This window comes from Schistocerca piceifrons, chromosome 7 (assembly GCF_021461385.2).
Source record: "Schistocerca piceifrons isolate TAMUIC-IGC-003096 chromosome 7, iqSchPice1.1, whole genome shotgun sequence".
Classification (NCBI taxonomy): Eukaryota; Metazoa; Arthropoda; class Insecta; order Orthoptera; family Acrididae; genus Schistocerca; species Schistocerca piceifrons.
The window spans coordinates 484,814,877-484,833,189 of NC_060144.1; the positions used below are offsets into that span (position 1 = coordinate 484,814,877).

Here is an 18,313-nt window from a genome sequence, read left to right on the forward strand (position 1 = left end):
TAAAATGCACAGGTTGGAACAACATGATAATTTCACCTAGCAGGAGATATTTGTTTGATTATAGTACAAAGATTTTCACAGCTACTATTTTAGTTATTCTGTTATTTTTATTTTGTAGTAAATTTAATGTTTTAATTTACCCATCTTGCTGTGTATGGAACTGGTTGAGATCAGTAACTTTACTAATACTTATTAGCACAACGTGTTTCGTCAGTAGTCTATCACCAGGAGCATTACAGTTACATGCACACTAATCTGAAGTCTGATGTGGACTGTTTGCTGAATGTGGCAGTGATGTTGTGTACCGACATTTAAACCTTCACAGAAAGGTTCGATTATTTCAGTATGCGCCTTAAGTGAGTTGTATGTTTAAATAATCTCACTGATGACTTTACTTACATTTTTGTTGGAAATTTATCTGGTACACAGAGCACAGTAACAAACATACCATCGCTTAACACTTCAACATTTAAATGTTTACAGTCCAGACACTGTTAACTGCTAATATAAACTTATTTTAGTTGCTAAGATATACATATTTGTGTATAGTATCTATTAAATATTGTGATTATTTGATACCCACTGAAAAATAAATATGCTTATATAAAAATATTGTGTTTTCATTGTTGGTAGTATCTTGGCAACTGATATAAATTTATCGTAACAGTTAAGAGAATTTGGCCCGCGAACATCTGAATGTGGAAGTATTAAGGGGAGTACATACGTCCTATACCTCCAGTGTTAAATTTGCAATATTAATAACCCAGTATCTCAGAACCTTTGAGAGATATAGATCTGAAATTTTTACGAAGTATAGTTTCACTCCTTTTATGATTACTGAACCAGGATCAGAATATACAGAAAATAATTAGTTAGTTATGATTTTTCAAAAATTATGTTCAATTTTTTTTTGAAAAAGTCCCCTGCTCCTTCTCTAAGTAAAAACAGTTAAAAGTAGAGATGTTTTGGTGGTTCAGCAGATGCAGTACACTAAGAGGTAACATAGTGTTAAGTAAGACATATGTATCTGTAATAGTTCCTGAGATAAGGGTCAAATATTTTCAAAAATTTAATTTGCGGGAAATCAAGTTTAAACATTTTATTTGATATTAACTCACATATGGAGCCATGGCAGCTTCTAGAAACAGCCAGGCCCACAATCAGCATTGTCTGGATCGTGTACTTGATCATTCTACAAACCTAGAAGCTTCCTTCTTTTCCCGCCTCTTGCTTCTTTAGTCATTTACTCTGCTGCACGCTGTGCTTTCATGATTCTGAGTCGATACATTTGCTGTAAGACTTGCAGTTGTTGGCTCCTGGAGTGATACCTATTTGCTCTAGTACCCTAATTATTCCCTTATTGCCATAATTAAACGTTGTCACAGCATCAAAAACACCCAAACATAGAGTTTTCATGCCTACAAAGACATTTTATGGTATGCGGGTCCAAATGACATTATTGAAAGACTCATTCGGGTTTTGCCTTCGACCATGGACACATCTGAAAAGAAGATCAGGATGAGCTAACTCTCTATAAATTGGTTTGTTTACCCCCCATCACTGCAGATGGTATGCTGTTCTCGTGCCTAAATTGTTCCTTTGTACCCGCTGCCTGAGTTTTGCGGTACTTGCGCCATGAATCAACACCAGGTGGGCAAAGACCATGTATAGGTGTATCATCAGTGGATGATTTGTGGAAGAATGTAGCCCACACTGCTCTTTTCATTCTTTTTAAGTCATATGTGTTGTTCATTATTGCCATTCCATAATATTGCTGGAGTTCATCAATTTTTTGTCTGTAAGTCTTCCTTTACCATTTAGAGTCTTTCCATCCAGTAACTTCTCTTTTTCTTTTGTCTGCTTCAATTTTCAAACGCGTGTTCCTATCCGTTTTTGAACGTGGCCCACACAGTCTTCAAAATGTGCTTTTCACCATAAGGTTGGCTTTCCACGACTGATTTGAAGACCTTTGAATCACCATCCCCCAAGTACTCAGTGCAGCACACACCTCTTTCCTGCAGTGAGCGCCTGATTCTAGCAATAATTGCAGCAGTCGCCATACCCCCACTAGTTCCCTCATAATTCTTGGCACAATTTGTTTTATGACTTTCACTTGTTCCACTGTTAACTGATTTACACTGATGGCAGTATTTATTTAGCACTTCGATGTCTAAAATTTTATCTGTGTCTACACTAGTGACAGTTGCAACTGCATTTTGAGATGTGTGGCCTCTCTTCTTCTGCCATGTACCATCAACTGACACAGTTAAGTCTGTCGTGTTATTTAATTCTACTACTTCTTTAGCAGCGGAAGCAACAGCAACAGATTTGACACATTCACCAATTACTTCTGTGTACTTACCTGATCTGGTTGGTGGGTCTGACAAGTTTAGCGTCGCACATAATACTTGAGCTGCAGTCAATCTTTTACCTCTGCACCCCATTCCATACAAGAATCTAACATTGCTCTCAGACAAGTCATTCTTGCACTTTTGGGAAGTCCAAAATGACGTAGAGAGCCTGCAAACTTTGCACTGAACAACAAGTTTGTTAGCTAGTCCAGTCCTTGCAGATGTGTCCTCAAAGATGCTAATTTGTCCACCACATACAGCATCTTGTAAAACTTGTCCTAACACACTCACATCTAATAAAACATAACCTAAACTATTTACATGATCTCCTTTGTTACTTGATCTCCCCGAAGCATTAGAAAATTGTAGCGAAATGCAGGAAGATCTGCAGCGGATTGACACTTGGTGCAGGGAGTGGCAACTGACCCTTAACATAGACAAATGTAATGTAGTGCGAATACATAGAAAGAAGGATCCTTTATTGTATGATTATACGATAGCGGAACAAACACTGGTAGCAGTTACTTCTGTAAAATATCTGGGAGTATGCGTGCGGAACGATTTGAAGTGGAATGATCATATAAAATTAATTGTTGGTAAGGCGGGTACCAGGTTGAGATTCATTGGGAGAGTCCTTAGAAAATGTAGTCCATCAACAAATTAGGTGGCTTACAAAACACTAGTTCGACCTATACTTGAGTTTTGCTCATCAGTGTGGGATTCGTACCAGATCGGGTTGACGGAGGAGATAGAGAAGATCCAAAGAAGAGCGGCGCGTTTTGTCACAGGGTTATTTGGTAACCGTGATAGCGTTATGGAGATGTTTAATAAACTCAAGTGCCAGACTCTGCAAGAGAGGCGCTCTGCATCGCGGTGTAGCTTGCTCGCCAGGTTTCGAGAGGGTGCGTTTCTGGATGAGGTATCGAATATATTGCTTCCCCCTACTTACACCTCCCGAGGAGATCACGAATGTAAAATTAGAGAGATTCGAGCGCTTCTTCCCGCGAACCATACGCGACTGGAACAGAAAAGGGAGGTAATGACAGTGGCACGTAAAGTGCCCTCCGCCACACACCGTTGGGTGGCTTGTGGAGTATAAATGTAAATGTAGATGTAGATGTAGTAAGCGTGTCCTTTTCGTGTGTCTGTGAAGCATCTATTTCAGGATCAGCACTGGATTCAGATCCAGTCGTATGGTGATTTCCATGGAAACTTCACGTCTTAAAAGAACTCTTTCTTTTCTTCATGTTGAAAAGAGGTGTAAGAATGTATAATAGTACACCAAAGCACTATGTTTACTGTTCAACACGTATAAAACACTACGCCCACAAAGTAAATCCACAAGATGCAAGTGCAATACTGCCATTCCTGTTTACACAGTGCATCCAACCTCTAAGCATGAATTCAAGGAATAAATAGCTGAAAACCACAGCCTTGTAGATTGAATAGTTCCAGAGATAGCAAGTCAATGTAGAAAGACCGGATTTTTTTTACGCTTGTACTATTAACTTTGAAATGACAAAAAGTACACTTCCAATTGGAATTAATCGACAAATGCATTAAATTATTCAGGAGAGATCAAATATTATTCTACATCTACGTCCATACTCCACAAGCCACCTGACGGTGTGTGGCGGAGGGTACTTTGAGTACCTCTATCGGTTGTCCCTTCTATTCCAGTCTCGTATTGTTCGTGGAACGAAAGATTGTCGGTATGCCTCTGTGTTGGCTCTAATCTCTCTGATTTTATCCTCATGGTCTCTTCGCGAGATATACGTAGGAGGGAGCAATATATTGCTTGACTCCTCGGTGACGGTATGTTCTCGAAACTTCAACAAAAGCCCGTACCGAGCTACTGAGCGTCTCTCTTGCAGAGTCTTCCACTGGAGTCTATCTATCATCTCCGTAATGCTTTTGTGATTACTAAATGATTCTGTAACGAAGCGCACTGCTCTCCGTTGGATCTTCTCTCTCTCTTCTCTCAACCCTATCTGGTACGGATCCCACACTGGTGAGCAATATTCAAGCAGTGGGCGAACAAGTATACTGTAACCTACTTCCTTTGCTTTCGGATTGCATTTCCTTAGGATTCTTCCAATGAATCTCAGTCTGGCATCTGCTTTACCGACGATCAACTTTATATGATCATTCCATTTTAAATCACTCCTAATACCCACTCCCAGATAATTTATGGAATTAACTGCTTCCAATTGCTGACATTCTATATTTTAGCTAAATGATAAAGGATCTTTCTTTCTATGTATGTATTCGCAGCACTTTACACTTGTCTACATTGAGATTCAATTGCCATTCCCTGCCCCATGCGTCAATTCGTTGCAGACCCTCCTGCATTTCAGTAAAATTTTCCATTGTTAGAACCTCTCGATATACTACAGCAAAAAGCCTCAGTGAACTTCCGATGTTATCCACAAGGTTATTTACGTATACTGTGAATAGCAACGGACCTACGACACTCCCCTGCGGCACACCTGAAATCACTCTTACTTCGGAAGACTTCCCTCCATTGAGAATGACATGCTGCGTTCTGTTATCTAGGAACTCTTCAATCCAATCACACAATTGGTCTGACAGTCCATATGCTCTTACTTTGTTCTTTAAACGACTGTGGGGAACTGTATCGAACGCCTTGCGGAAGTCAACAAACACGGCATCTACCTGTGAACCCGTGTCTATGGCCCTCTGAGTCTCGTGGACGAATAACGCGAGCTGGGGTTCACATGATCGTCTTTTTCGAAACTCATGCTGATTCCTACAGAGTAGATTTCTAGTCTCCAGAAAAGTCATTATACTCGAACATAATACGTGTTCCAATTTATTTATTAAGAGATAATAATAATAAAATGTCACTTTTTGACCAATTTCACTTAAGTGATGATGTGTTTATTACTGTGCTCTCAGTGCCAAACAAATTTTCACTAATAATGTAAGTAAAGACCACGGAGAAATTATTTAAACATACAACGCACTTAGGTATACACGAAATAAATGAATCTTTTTGTATAGAATTAAGTTTAGGTATATAAGCTCAGTGGGACTCGCAGCAAATAATCCCCATCACACTTCTGATTAACGTGCATGTAGCTGCAATGCACCTGATGACAGATTTCTTCCGAAACGCGTCTTGCAAACAATTTTTAATATAATGAGACTGAAGCTGTAAAAATTATTTCATAAATTAATGTTCTAGTTTCATAAGGCTCACTCTTTCATTCGCATCTCCCCTCGTCTCTAAGCTAACACACATTCGCAGATATCCAGGTGGTGCAAAATTATGTTGAGCAGTCTGTCGGACAAGAGAGCAGGGTACATACCCGTTGCTGGTGGTGATGGTGGCGGTGACGTTGGTGTTGGTGTTGGTGTTGGTGTTGGTCTCGTTGGTGGGGGTGATTCCACCCTGGTCCTCTGGCGAGGCGCGCGTGCTGTTGTTGTTGCGGTTGTTGTCCGACGTCTCCGTGGAGGAGGCGGGCTCCTGCGACGACTTGTCGGAAATGGGCGACAGGATGTGCAGTTTGTTGCTGAAGCGACCCATGCCGCCGCCCACGCCGCCGCCCATGCCGCTGCCGGGCGTCGTCTGCATGCCGCTCCCCAGAGGCAGGTGGTACCTGCGGTGAACACATTCCTGCCAATCGCTCAACGTTCAGTCGAGATTTCCCGGCGAACAGAATCTTTCGCAAGGTTTTGGGCATGCAATCGGGACATCATTCCTCTCTTGCGATATTTTGGCTTAAAGCCTTCTAGCCGTTGTCGAGACGTTCTGATAATGGCTTGTATGAGAAAATTCTAATCAGCTGGCACTACGCTTCGCAGCCTGCGATGTCCTTAGAGCTATGGCTTAAGTAGTACAATTAGTGTCCGACGTCTACATACTCTGAGCGGCCAAGGAGTGGTGGGATTGCGATATGCACATATACAGATGGCTGTAAAATCATGTACACAAGGCTTGGAAGGCCAGTGCATTGGCGGAGCTATCATTTGCACTCAGATGATTCATCTGGAAAGGTTTCCTACGTGATTTTGGCCGCACGACGAGAATTAATAGACTTTGAACGCGGAATGGTAGATGGAGCTATATGTATGGAACATTCCATTCCGGTAATCGTTAGGGAATTCAGTATTGTTCAAATGTTCAAAAGTGTGTAAAATCTTATGGGACTTAACTGCTAAGGTCATCAGTCCCTAAGCTTACACACTACTTAACCTAAATTATCCTAAGGACAAACACACACACCCATGCCCGAGGGAGGACTCGAACCTCCGCCGGGACCAGCCGCACAGTCCATGGCTGTGCGGCTCGGCTAATCCCGCGCGGCGGAATTCAGTATTCCGAGATCCACAGTGTAAAGAGTGTCCCGAGAATACCAAGTTTCAGGCATTCCTCTGCCACGGACAATGCAGTGGCCGACGGTCATCACTTAACGACCGAGAGCAGCAGCGTTTGCTTATACACTCATGCTCATAAATTGAGGATAATGCTGATACACGGTGAAACAACGCTCTGGTGGACGGTTCGCGGGTTTAAATCATCTCGGGGTATGACCATGCGGTGCATTTGACCTGCGGTTGTCGCACGGTGGCGCTGGCAGCATTCCACATTCGCAGAGGTGTGTTGGTGCATGTCAGAGTACGGTGCCTCGAGTAAGTGTGCAGACGTTTTCAGACGCGCTAATGATGACTGTGTGTTGAAAATGGCTCGGAGAACACATATTGATGACGTTATGAGGGGTGGAGTACTAGAGCGTCTGGAGGCTGGTCAAACCCAGCGGGTCATAGCATGGGCCCTCTGTGTGCCACAAGTGTGATCTCAAGATTATGGCAACGATTCCAGCAGACAGGAAACATGTCCAGGCGCTACAGCCCGCAGATGGCCACGGAGTACTGCAGGTAGCCTTGCTCGGGACCTTACCGCAGCCACTGGAACAGTTGTCTCCTGACACACAGTGTACAGACGACTGAACAGGCATGGTTTATTCGCCCAGAGGCCTGCAAGGTGCATTCCACTGAACCCTGGTCACAGGAGAGCCCATAAAGGTTGGTGTCAAGAACACAGTACATGGGCATTGAAACAGTGGTCCCAGGTTTTATGTTCACGGACGAGTCCAGGTATAGTCTGAACAGTGATTCTCGCCGGGTTTTCATCTGGCGTGAACCAGAAACCAGATACCAACCCCTTAATATCCTTGAAAGGGACATGTATGGAGGTCGTGGTTTGATGGTGTGGGGTGGGATTATGATTGGTGCACGTATACACCTGCATGTCTTTGACAGAGGTACTGTAACAGGTCAGGTGTATCGGGACGTCATTTTACACCAGGATGTCCACCTTTTCAGGGGTGCAGTGGGTCCCACATTCCTCCTGATGGATGATAACGCACGGCCCCACGGAGCTGCCATCGTGGAGGAGTACCTTGAAACAGAAGATACCAGGCGGATGGAGTGGCCTGCCTGTTCTCCAGGTCTAAACCCCATCGAGCACGTCTGGGATGCTCTCAGTCGACGTATCGCTGCACGTCTTCAAACCCCTAGGACACTTCAGGAGCTCCGACAGGCATTGGTGCAAGAATGGGAGGCTATACACGAGCAGCTGCTTGACCACATGATCCAGAATATGCCAAACCCATTGTGCGGCCTGTGTACGTGTACATGGTGATCATATCCCATATAAATGTAGGGTACATGCGCAGGAGACAGTGCCGTTTTGTAGCACATGTGTTTCGGGACGGTTTTCTCAACTTATCACCAATACTGTGGACTTACAGACCTGTGTAGTGTGTTTTCCCTATGTGCCTATGCTATTAGCGCCAGTTTTGTGTAGTGCCACGTTGTGTGGCATAACATTCTGCAATTATCTTTAATTTATGAGCATGAGTGTAGTTGTCCAGTGCAAACAGACAAGGAACACTGCGTGAAATAATCGTAGAAATCAATGTGAGACGTGCGACGAACGTATCCGTTAGTTCAATACGTCGAAATCTGCCGTCAATAAGCCATGGCAGAAGACGACCGGCGCGAGTGCCTTTGATAACAGCACGACATCGCCTGCAGCGCCTCTCCTGCTCTCGTGACCGTATCGGTTGGACTCTAGGTGACTGGAAACTCGTGGCCCAGTCAGATGAGTCTCGATTTCAGTTGGTAAGAGCTGATGGTAGGGTTTGAGTGTGGTGAAGCGATGTTGTCAACAAGGCACTGTGCAAGCGGGTGGTGACTCCATAACGGTGTGGGCTGTGTTTACATGGAATGGACTGTGTTCAAAAATGGTTCAAATGGCTCTGAGCATGGGACTTAACATCTATGGTCATCAGTCCCCTAGAACTTAGAACTACTTAAACCTAACTAACCTAAGGACAGCACACAACACCAAGCCATCAAGAGGCAGAGAAAATCCCTGACCCCGCCGGGAATCGAACCCGGGAACCGGGGCGTGGGAAGCGAGAACGCTACCGCACGACCACGAGATGCGGGCGGAATGGACTGTGTCCTCTGGTCAAAGTTTGCCCAACATTGACGGGAAATGGTTATACTCGGAGACTATTTCAGTTATTCATGGACTTCATGTTCTCAAACAACGATATTATGACAGCACGGCATTTCGCCGGGCCACAATTATTCGCGATTGCTTTCAAGAACATTGTGGACAGTTGGAGCGAATGATTTGGCCACTCTAATTGCCTGACATGGGGTATAATCGAGTGGTCAGTTCGTGCACAAAATACTGCACCGGCAACACTTTCGCAGGTATGAATGGCTATTGACGCAGCATCGCTCAATATTTCTTCAGGGGACACCCAACGACTTGTTGAATCTATGAGACGTCAGCCTGTTGCAGTGCGACGAGCAAAAGTAGTTCCGACGCGATACTAGCAGGTATCCCACGACTTCTGTCGCTTCAGTATACGCACCTGTTACGTGATTTTTATTTTCTTTGCATTTTTCTCTTCTCCGACTTGTTAGTAATGCAATGGGAACCATTGATACACTAATAAGGCTCTAAAGTATTTTTCCCTTTTAATCTTAAACAGCGGTAGCATCGGCTATTGAGAGATGCATCCGTTGGATGAAGAAGGTGCGCTCTTTGAACGATGCCATGAAACAGAGGGCTGGAAGTGGTTAAAAAAATCGTCAGCAGGGAGCAGCAGGAATCAAGAAACAATTAATTTTCAAAGCGAACTTCTTAAAAAGAAATAGAAGAAAGTAATTTTACAGAATAGTACAAGGCCAAGGTTTTTTTACACGAAAAGGCATATGTTTGTTGGTTAGAAAAATGGTCTTTCGTTTCGTTAAAAATACGGATAATGTGTCGAAAGAAAATAATTGTATCATATGTTTATTTATTTAACGGCCAGTGAATCATATAAAACCTTTATTCATAGCGAGTAAAGAATGTTCAGTGATATCTTAATGCACGATATGGAAAAAAACCGACACACCGCAAAGGAATTATCCTAATGGGACGGAAGCTGGTAGATCTACATCTACATCTACATTTATACTCCGCAAGCCACCCAACGGTGTGTGGCGGCGGGATGTACATGGACAGAGAAACAAATCATTAGTTTCAGAAAATCTGGATATACATTCAAGGGGAAGACCCTCACAAATTGAGCAATTAAATAACGCGTTGGTTCAGCTGTGGTCGTTATGCAAACATACCAAGTGGGTCGTGTTATGAAAGAGCATCCCAGACCATCATTCCTGGGTGTCGGGCCGTATGGCGAGAGACAGTGAGGATGTTATCTCATCGCTGGACGGGGCGCCCCTAGACACATTTTCGGGGTGGAGTCTCACTGACTAGAGTAGAGTTTTCTTCAATGACGAATCTCGCTTCAAATTGAACCACAAAGACCAGCGAAGACGTCCACGACAGCGGTGGGATACCAACCTGTATCGTAGCGTCACCGGTGATGCAATTTTGAAGCCTCAAAATAAAATTCTGCGCCACACCTGACTGTATAGAAGCATCGTGTGCTTGGGTGATTGCGATACCTCGTGACAAATCTGCAGCAGTCTTATGCGGAACTGTTCTCGTACAGCGAGGCTTAAAATCTCAGTCTTTACTAATGAAAGTCATTTGAAATATTAATTTGCCTACCTTGTTATAATTCCTTATCGATTTTCTTACCTTATTAATCCTTCTACCAATTCCGATATGGAAAAAATACAAATAAAAAATTTGCACAATCTGTTTGGGAATCGGACACGGTTTCTTCGTTCCCCAGTGAAATGTCTTGGTCACAACGGCAGCGGCGCTTTTGTTCAGCAGCGTGTACTTATTAGTACGCAAGGAGCAATCGCAACAGTTTCTTTCCTCGATTTCTAGAAAAATATGAGCTTGCAGACCCCGCATATGCTGATGAAAAAAAACTCAGTTTTCAATTGTCTACTGATCCCGTCATTTTTGTGTAGATTGTGCGTGTTGAAATTTAGGGGATATTCTCTCAAAATCGAGGGGTATTGAACCAAAATACACTATCAAGACAAAAAAGAAAGAAAAAAACGACGCACCACGAAGGAATATTTCGAATGAGACGAAAAGCGGCAGATGTGACGTACATGTAGAGATAAACAAACGATTACTGTAGTGGCTTGGCAAGACAGCCAAGCCACTAGGAGGAAGCCGAAAGGCACGCGTTTAAGCTCACGCAGGCTGGCGTGAGGTCTGGAACAGGTAAAGTAATTATACCAACAAAAAAAGTACGTAGCTGCTGGAATACTAAACTTTAATTCATAATTTGTGAACATCGGTCTGACGGTACATGCATTACAAGATAAATAACAATTGATAATGGCGCCTTGCTAGGTCGTAGCAAATGACGTAGCTGAAGGCTATGCTAACTATCGTCTCGGCAAATGAGAGCGTCATTTGTCAGTGAACCATCGCTAGCAAAGTCGGCTGTACAACTAGGCGAGTGCTAGGAAGTCTCGCTAGACCTGCCGTGTGGAGGCGCTCGGTCTGCAATCACTGATAGTGGCGACACGCGGGTCCGACGTATACTAACGGACCGCGGCCGATTTAAAGGCTACCACCTAGCAAGTGTGGTGTCTGGCGGTGACACCACAATTACAATTTCAGAAAAATTGTATGATTTATTCACGAGAAAGCGATCCACAAAGTGAATAAGTCAGTAACGCGTTGGCCCCCTCTTGGCATTATGCAAGCAGTTATTCAGCTTGGCAAAATTAACAGAGTTGTTGGATGTCCTCCTGAGGGATGTCGAGCCAAATCATGTCCAATAGGCGGGTCGGATCATGAAAATCCTAGGCTGTTTGGAGGGTCCTGCTCGTAATGCTTAAAATGTTCTCAATTGTGGAGAGATTCGGCGACCTTTCTGCCAAGTTACGGTTTGGGAAGCACGAAGACAAGCAGTAGAAACTTTCACCGTGTGCAGGAGGGAATTATCTTTCTGAAATGTAAGCCCGAAAGGCTTCCCATGAAAGGCGACAAAACAGGGCGTAGAATATTGTCGACGTACCTATGGGCTTAAGGGTGCCGCGGGAGACAACCAAAGGAGTCCTGCTGTAAAATAAAATGGCAAAACACACCATCGCTCCTGCTTGTCGGCTCATTGGCGGGCGACAGTCATGTTTGTATCTCATCGCTGTCCATGGCATCGCCGGCGGCTGTGACCGAGCGGTTCTAGGCGCTTCAGTCCAAAACCGCGCTGCTGCTACGGTCGCAGGTTCGAATCCTGCCTCGGGCATGGATGTGTGCGATGTGCTTAGGTTAGTTAGGTTTAAGTAGTTCTATGTCTAGGGGACTGATGACCTCAGATGTTAAGTCCTATAGTGCTTAGAGCCATTTGAGCCTGGGAAGGAAATCCAAGAACTCTGTCAATCAATGCCAAACCGAATAATTGCTTGAATAATGGCCAGAGGTGGGTCAGCACGTTATTGATATGCTCAACTTGTGGGTCTGTTTCTCTTGAAGAAATGATCCGATTTTTCTGAAATTGTAGTCATTTGCCGGCCGAGGTGGCCGAGCAGTTCTAGGCGCTACTGTCTGGAACCGCGCGACCACTACGGTCGCAGGTTCGAATGCTGCCTCGGGCATGGATGTGTGTGATGTCCTTAAGTTAGTTAGGTTTAAGTAGTTCTAAGTTCTAGGGGACTGATGACCTCAGAAGTTAAGTCCCATAGTGCTGAGACCCATTGGAAATTTTTTTTTGTAGTCATTTGTCTATCTGTACATGCGTATCACATCTACTGATTTCCGTCCCATTCGAATTATTCCTTTTTGGTGCGTCTTTTTTGTCGTCTTATAGTGTATCTTAGACACTTTCATTTTAGGTTACCACAGTGACTTGCCAAATATGAGGAATTGGTTGACTGTGTCTAGGCCTCCCCTTGTTAGAACGTTTACCATTTCTCCTCTCCAGATGTGAGTAAATGAAGTCCAGATGACTGGTGGGTGTGATGTGAGGTAGGCCTACCTGTCGGCGCCGCTGGAGTCTGAGCTATGCGAGCTGAGCGAGGTGCTGCGCCGGCTGTCGGAGCTGCTGGTGGAGCGGTTGCCCTCGCTGGTGCTGGAGCGGATGGACTCGAGGCTGCCGCCGCTGCTGCTGGTCGCCATGCTCTCCGTGCTGGAGAACTTGCTGCCCGCCGCCGGCCGGCCCTTGAACTCGAGGATGAGCCCGTGCGGCCGCGCCGGGGGCGGCGTGGGCGTCGGGGCGGGGTCGGGGGCGGCGGTCGGGGGCGGCACGCCGAGGCCGGCCGGCGGGAGGCGGCCGCCGCCTCCGCCGCCCCCGTGGTGATGGTGGTGGTGGTGATGGTGATGGTGGTGGTGGTGATGCGGGTGGTGGTTCTGGTGGTGGTGGTGGTGATGCATTTCGCGCCGTGGTAACTGCAAAACGTTTTACCATACAAAATTCCGTTAAGGTGGAATTTAGACTATCACATTTTCTTTGACAAAGAAATACGATCAAGTATTCATCATATTTTCTTTGACAAAGATATTTGACGTGGCGCAAACCAGAGGTGTGCAAATTCTCCTTCTAACATGTTTGCCCCTGAAATTTCTTGGCGGATTAAAACTGTGTGCCAGACCGAGACTCGAACTCGGGACCTTTTCCTTTCGTGGGCAGGTGTACTTGCCCCCGAAATGCAACGGTCCCGACTTCGAGTCTCGGTCCGGCACACAATTTTAATCTGCCAGGAAGTTTCATATCAGCGCACACTCCACTGCAGAGTGAAAATCTCATTCTGGATGTTTGCCCCTATCTCCACTGCAACCATTAAAGCAGCTCATCCTGCCGCAATGGAGAAACAAGAGTACAGCTTGGTTAAAGCAGGGCAACTTAGCTTTCCGCAAACCTGGGAAGCTTCAAGGGACCTATTCACTCTGCTGCTCTGCTGTGGGGTGGCGGCCTAGTATTGTGTCATTGAATACCCCCCCACCCCCCCCCCCCCCCCCCTCGGAAACAAACAATTTGGAATTGTAACTTTCATTGATCCGATTCCTAGTTTTCGAGGTATTTAGATGTCTTCAGTTAAAATGAATACCATGTATACCGAGTGATTTTTTAGAAATAATTCAAAAGCCAAGATCGCTTAAATACTTTTTACTGGATAACCGGTTTCAACATACTAAAAGTGCCACCATGGGATCTGAATGTAGATTAACATTTATAAACCATTTGGATATGAAACATGAGGCAGACCAGCTGATACAAAATCATTGTCACAAAAAAATAAAAAACAACTGCTCTCATGGTCATTCTTTTCCATAAGATATGTAAAACCGAAGTCACAAGATAAAATATCACAGTGTAATGCCGACCGTTGTTAGTCGAGCAGCGCTCATGTACCAAATAGATTTATCTTGTGACTTCGGTTTAACATACCTTATGGAAAAGAATGACCATGAGAGCAATTGTTTTTTATCTTTTTGTGACAATGATTTTGTATCAGCTGGCCTGCCTTATGTATCGTTATATCCAAATGGTTTATAAATGTTAATCTACATTCAGATCCGATTATGGCACCTTTAGTGTGTTGAAACCGGTTTTCCAGTAAACAGCATTTCAGCAATCCTGGCTTTGAATTATTTCTACAACAGAGTGATCGCCCCACTACGCACTATGTGTTAACTTCATTAGAGTGATTTTGCTAAATGAACGATCGCCAAAAGGAGAGGGAGAAAAAAAGGTCGCACTGAAATATAGCAGAAAACGTATTGCAAGGGAGGTAAACCCATTTGAAGGTGAAGACAAAAGATCTTTGATAGTGACAGGCAGGTGACCCGCCAACACGGTGTATGCCTGACGATGTTGTGGAACACGCTCCACGACAACTGCCACTATCTGTATCAGTTAGAACGTGTGCATGTCTTATTACACTACAGGCCATTAAAACTGCTACACCACGGGGATTACGTGCTACAGACGCGACATTTAACCAACAGAAAGAAGATGCTGTGATACACAAATGATTAGCTTTTCAGAGAATTCACACAAGGTTGGCGCCGGTGGCGACACCTACAACGTGCTGACATGAGGAAAGTTTACAACCGATTTCTCATACACAAACAGCAGTTGACCGGCGTTACCTGGTGAAACGTTGTTGTGATTCCTCGTGTAAGGAGGAGAAATGCGTACCAACACGTTTCCGACTTTGATAAAGTTCGGATTGTAGCCTATCGCGATTGCGGTTTATGCTATCGCGACGTTGCTGCTCGCGTTGGTCGATATCCAATGACTGTTAGCAGAATATGGAATCGGTGGGTTCAGGAGGGTAATACGGAACGCCGTGTTGGATCCCAACGGCCTCGTATCACTAGCAATCGAGATAACAGGCATCTTATCCGCATGGCTGTAACGGATGGTGCAGCCACGTCTCGATCCCTGAGTCAACAGATCGGGACGTTTGCAAGACAACAACCATCTGCACGAACAGTTCGACGACGTTTGCAGCAGCATGGACTATCAGCTCGGAGACCATGGCTGCGGTTACCCTTGACGCTGCATCACAGACAGGAGCGCCTGCGATGGTGTACTTGCGGACGAACCTGGGTGCACGAATAGCAAAACGTCATTTTTTCGGATGAATCCAGGTTCCGTTTACAGCATCATGATGGTCGCATTCGTATTTGGCAACATCGTGGTGAACGCACATTTGAAGCGTGTATTCGTCATCGTCATACTGGCGCATCACCCGGCGTGATGGTATGGGGTGCCGTTGGTTACACGTCTCGGTCACCTCTTGTTCGCATTGACGGCACTTTGAACAGTGGACGTTACATTTCAGATGTGTTACGACTCGTGGCTCTACCCTTCATTCGATCCCTTCGAAACCCTACATTTCAGCAGGATAATGCACGACCGTATGTTGCAGATCCTGTACTGGCCTTTCTGGATACAGAAAATGTTCGTCTGCTGCCCTGGCCAGCACATTCTCCAGATCTCTCACCAATTGAAAACGTCTGGTCAATGGTGGCCGAGCAAGTGGCTCGTCACAATACGCCAGTCACTACTCCTGATGAACTGTGGTATCGTGTTGAAGCTGCATGGGCAGCTGTACCTGTACACGCCATCCAAGCTCTGATTGACTCAGTGCCCAGGCGTATCAAGGCCGTTATTACGGCCAGAGGTTATTGTTCTGGGTACTGATATCTCAGGACCTATGCACCCAAATTGCGTGAAAATGTAATCACACGTCAGTTCCAGCATAATATATTTGTCCAATGAATACCCGTTTATCATCTGCATTTCTTCTTAGTGTAGCAATTTTAATGGCCAATAGTGTACATACGGACTTGCCTCCGAGGCGGCGGCTTCGTCGCTGGGATCTCTGTCACCCATTCCATTCACAGATGAGGCTACCTTTACGACGGGCGGTATCGTCAAACTTCTGAACACTCACATCTGGACTATAGAGAATCCTCATATTATGGTAGCAACGAACCGTCAGCGCTGTTTAGCCTCAATTATGGCCTGGAATTATTGGTGACTGCGTCGTGAGATCAGTCGTCCATCCACAAAGCCACGCATTCAGAGGTATCTGCACTCTCTGCTGATGACTCTAACTCCCTGCCATGATGGACATTAATCCTTTGTTGGAACGAAAGGTGCATGGCTACTACACGGGATGCACAAAATAAGCAAAAAAGAAAACAACAACAAAAAACCGAACACACTGCCATGCGTAATTCGGTACAGGAAAACCGTCGGTATTCAAAACAGCTTGCCGTCGTCTCGGAATGGGTAAATACAGGTGTTGCATGGTTTTCAAGCAAACATTACACCTTTTTCTTGCAAAATAGTGATAGTTTCAGGTAACGATGATGGACGTTGATAGCGATGACGCGTACTTCTCTCCAAAGCAGACCGCAAAAACTCAGTATTACAAAGATCTGGTGAGTGTGGTGGTCAGTGCAGATGCGACAATTCATCCTCGTGGTCACAAAGCCACTACTGGACGACGCGTACATAGGGGCCCTGTCACCTTTGAACACATAATCACCATTGGAAACAAATACTGTACCATGGAGTGGGCTTGGTCACCCAAAATGGTCACCCAATCCTCGGCGACGTTGCAGAGTAACCATGGAGCCCATGGAACTGGCTGTCCAAATCATCAGGAAACCCCCCGCAATGTTTCACTCGTGGGACATAAACTCTGCCAGAAGTTGGAAACAGTGTGGAAAAAGACCATTCGGAACAAATTACTTTCTTATGTTGCTCCATAGTCCAGGTTTCATAGCTTTGTTACCACGGTTTCCTGTTACGGTCATTTGAATCGCCGTTAAGTGGCTTTGGAATTCCAGCTCGCTCTGTAATTACCTTCTTATGGAGCTGCCTTCGTGTTTTGTTGGTGGTCACAGAGTTCTCGAATGCGACATTCAGTCTTGCGCTGACTTTTGCAGCTGTCATACTATTTTTCGTCACAATTCTGTTCAATGACCATCTGCCAGCCGGCCGCTGTGGCCGAGCGGTTCTAGGCGCTTCAGTCTGGAACCACGTGACCACTACGGTCGCAGGTTCATATCCTGCCTCGGGCATGGGTGTGTGTGAAGTCCGTAGGTTAGTTAGGTTTAGTTAGTTCTAAGTTATATGGGACTGATGACCTCAGATGTTAAGTCCCATAGTGCTCAGAATCATTTGAATCATTTTTTGAACCGCTGCCACGATGGCTCAAGACACACATTTGTCTGCATTGTGACTAAGCGGATGACGTTTCTCGCATTTGCTGTGTGCGGTATAAATGTTAGATATGATGACTCTTCAAAGATCAAACACTGGCTATCTTGGTTACGAAAGCATCCACCATATAAGAACCAACAGTTTGTCCATGTTCGAATTCATTTAACTTGGAGATGATGCATACACGACGAGACACAACACTGTTTTGACCAAACTTGCAGCTTACTGACGGCAATGCACAGGTGTTTTCTTTCTTTCTTTGGGCCTTAATTCCTCTGCAACGTGGGGCCTGCCGTTTTATTACGGATCTGCCAGTGTTAGTTGCAGAGGGTGGCCAGATTCCCTTCCTGCCGCCATCTCGAACCCCCCGGGATGTAGGTTGTGTACCCCAGCTGTCTGCGTCTAGTGTAAGCCATGAAATAGTGCGAACGTTTTCAGATGGCTGTGAGTCGTGTAACTGAGGCGGAACGTGGGGACCAGCCCGGTATTCACCTAGCGGGATGTGGAAAACCACCTAAAAACCACATCCAGGCTGGCCGGCATACCGACCCTCGTCGTTAATCCGCCGGGCGGATTCGATCCGGGGCTGGCGCGCCAACCTGAGTCCAGGAAGCAGCGCATTAGCGCTCTCGGCTACCCTGGTGGGTTCAACGCAAAGGTGTCGTCGTGGTCAAATGTAGCAACACCACGCGCAGGCTTGGCCAGCATCAGCATTTATGTTCAAGCACGCATTGCTCGCAGTGCTTCCATATTTTTGTCCAGTCCCTGCATACGATGGTGATCTATGTAGATTACTGCCTTCTTGAGTTG

At 45.3% G+C, this 18,313-nt stretch overlaps 1 protein-coding gene across 1 annotated transcript in view; it reads right to left on the reverse strand.

The window, feature by feature from the left end:
* The window catches only part of LOC124709036 (SH2 domain-containing adapter protein B), a 134,194-nt gene that overhangs the window by 90,043 nt on the left and 25,838 nt on the right, over positions 1–18,313 (reverse strand). Inside the window, exons 7-8 of the mRNA XM_047240683.1 lie at positions 12,797–12,978; positions 5,684–5,974 (exon numbers count right to left, since the gene is read on the reverse strand). Of these exons, the coding sequence (XP_047096639.1) occupies positions 5,684–5,974; positions 12,797–12,978 (473 nt within the window). The remainder of the gene's footprint in view (positions 1–5,683; positions 5,975–12,796; positions 12,979–18,313) is intronic.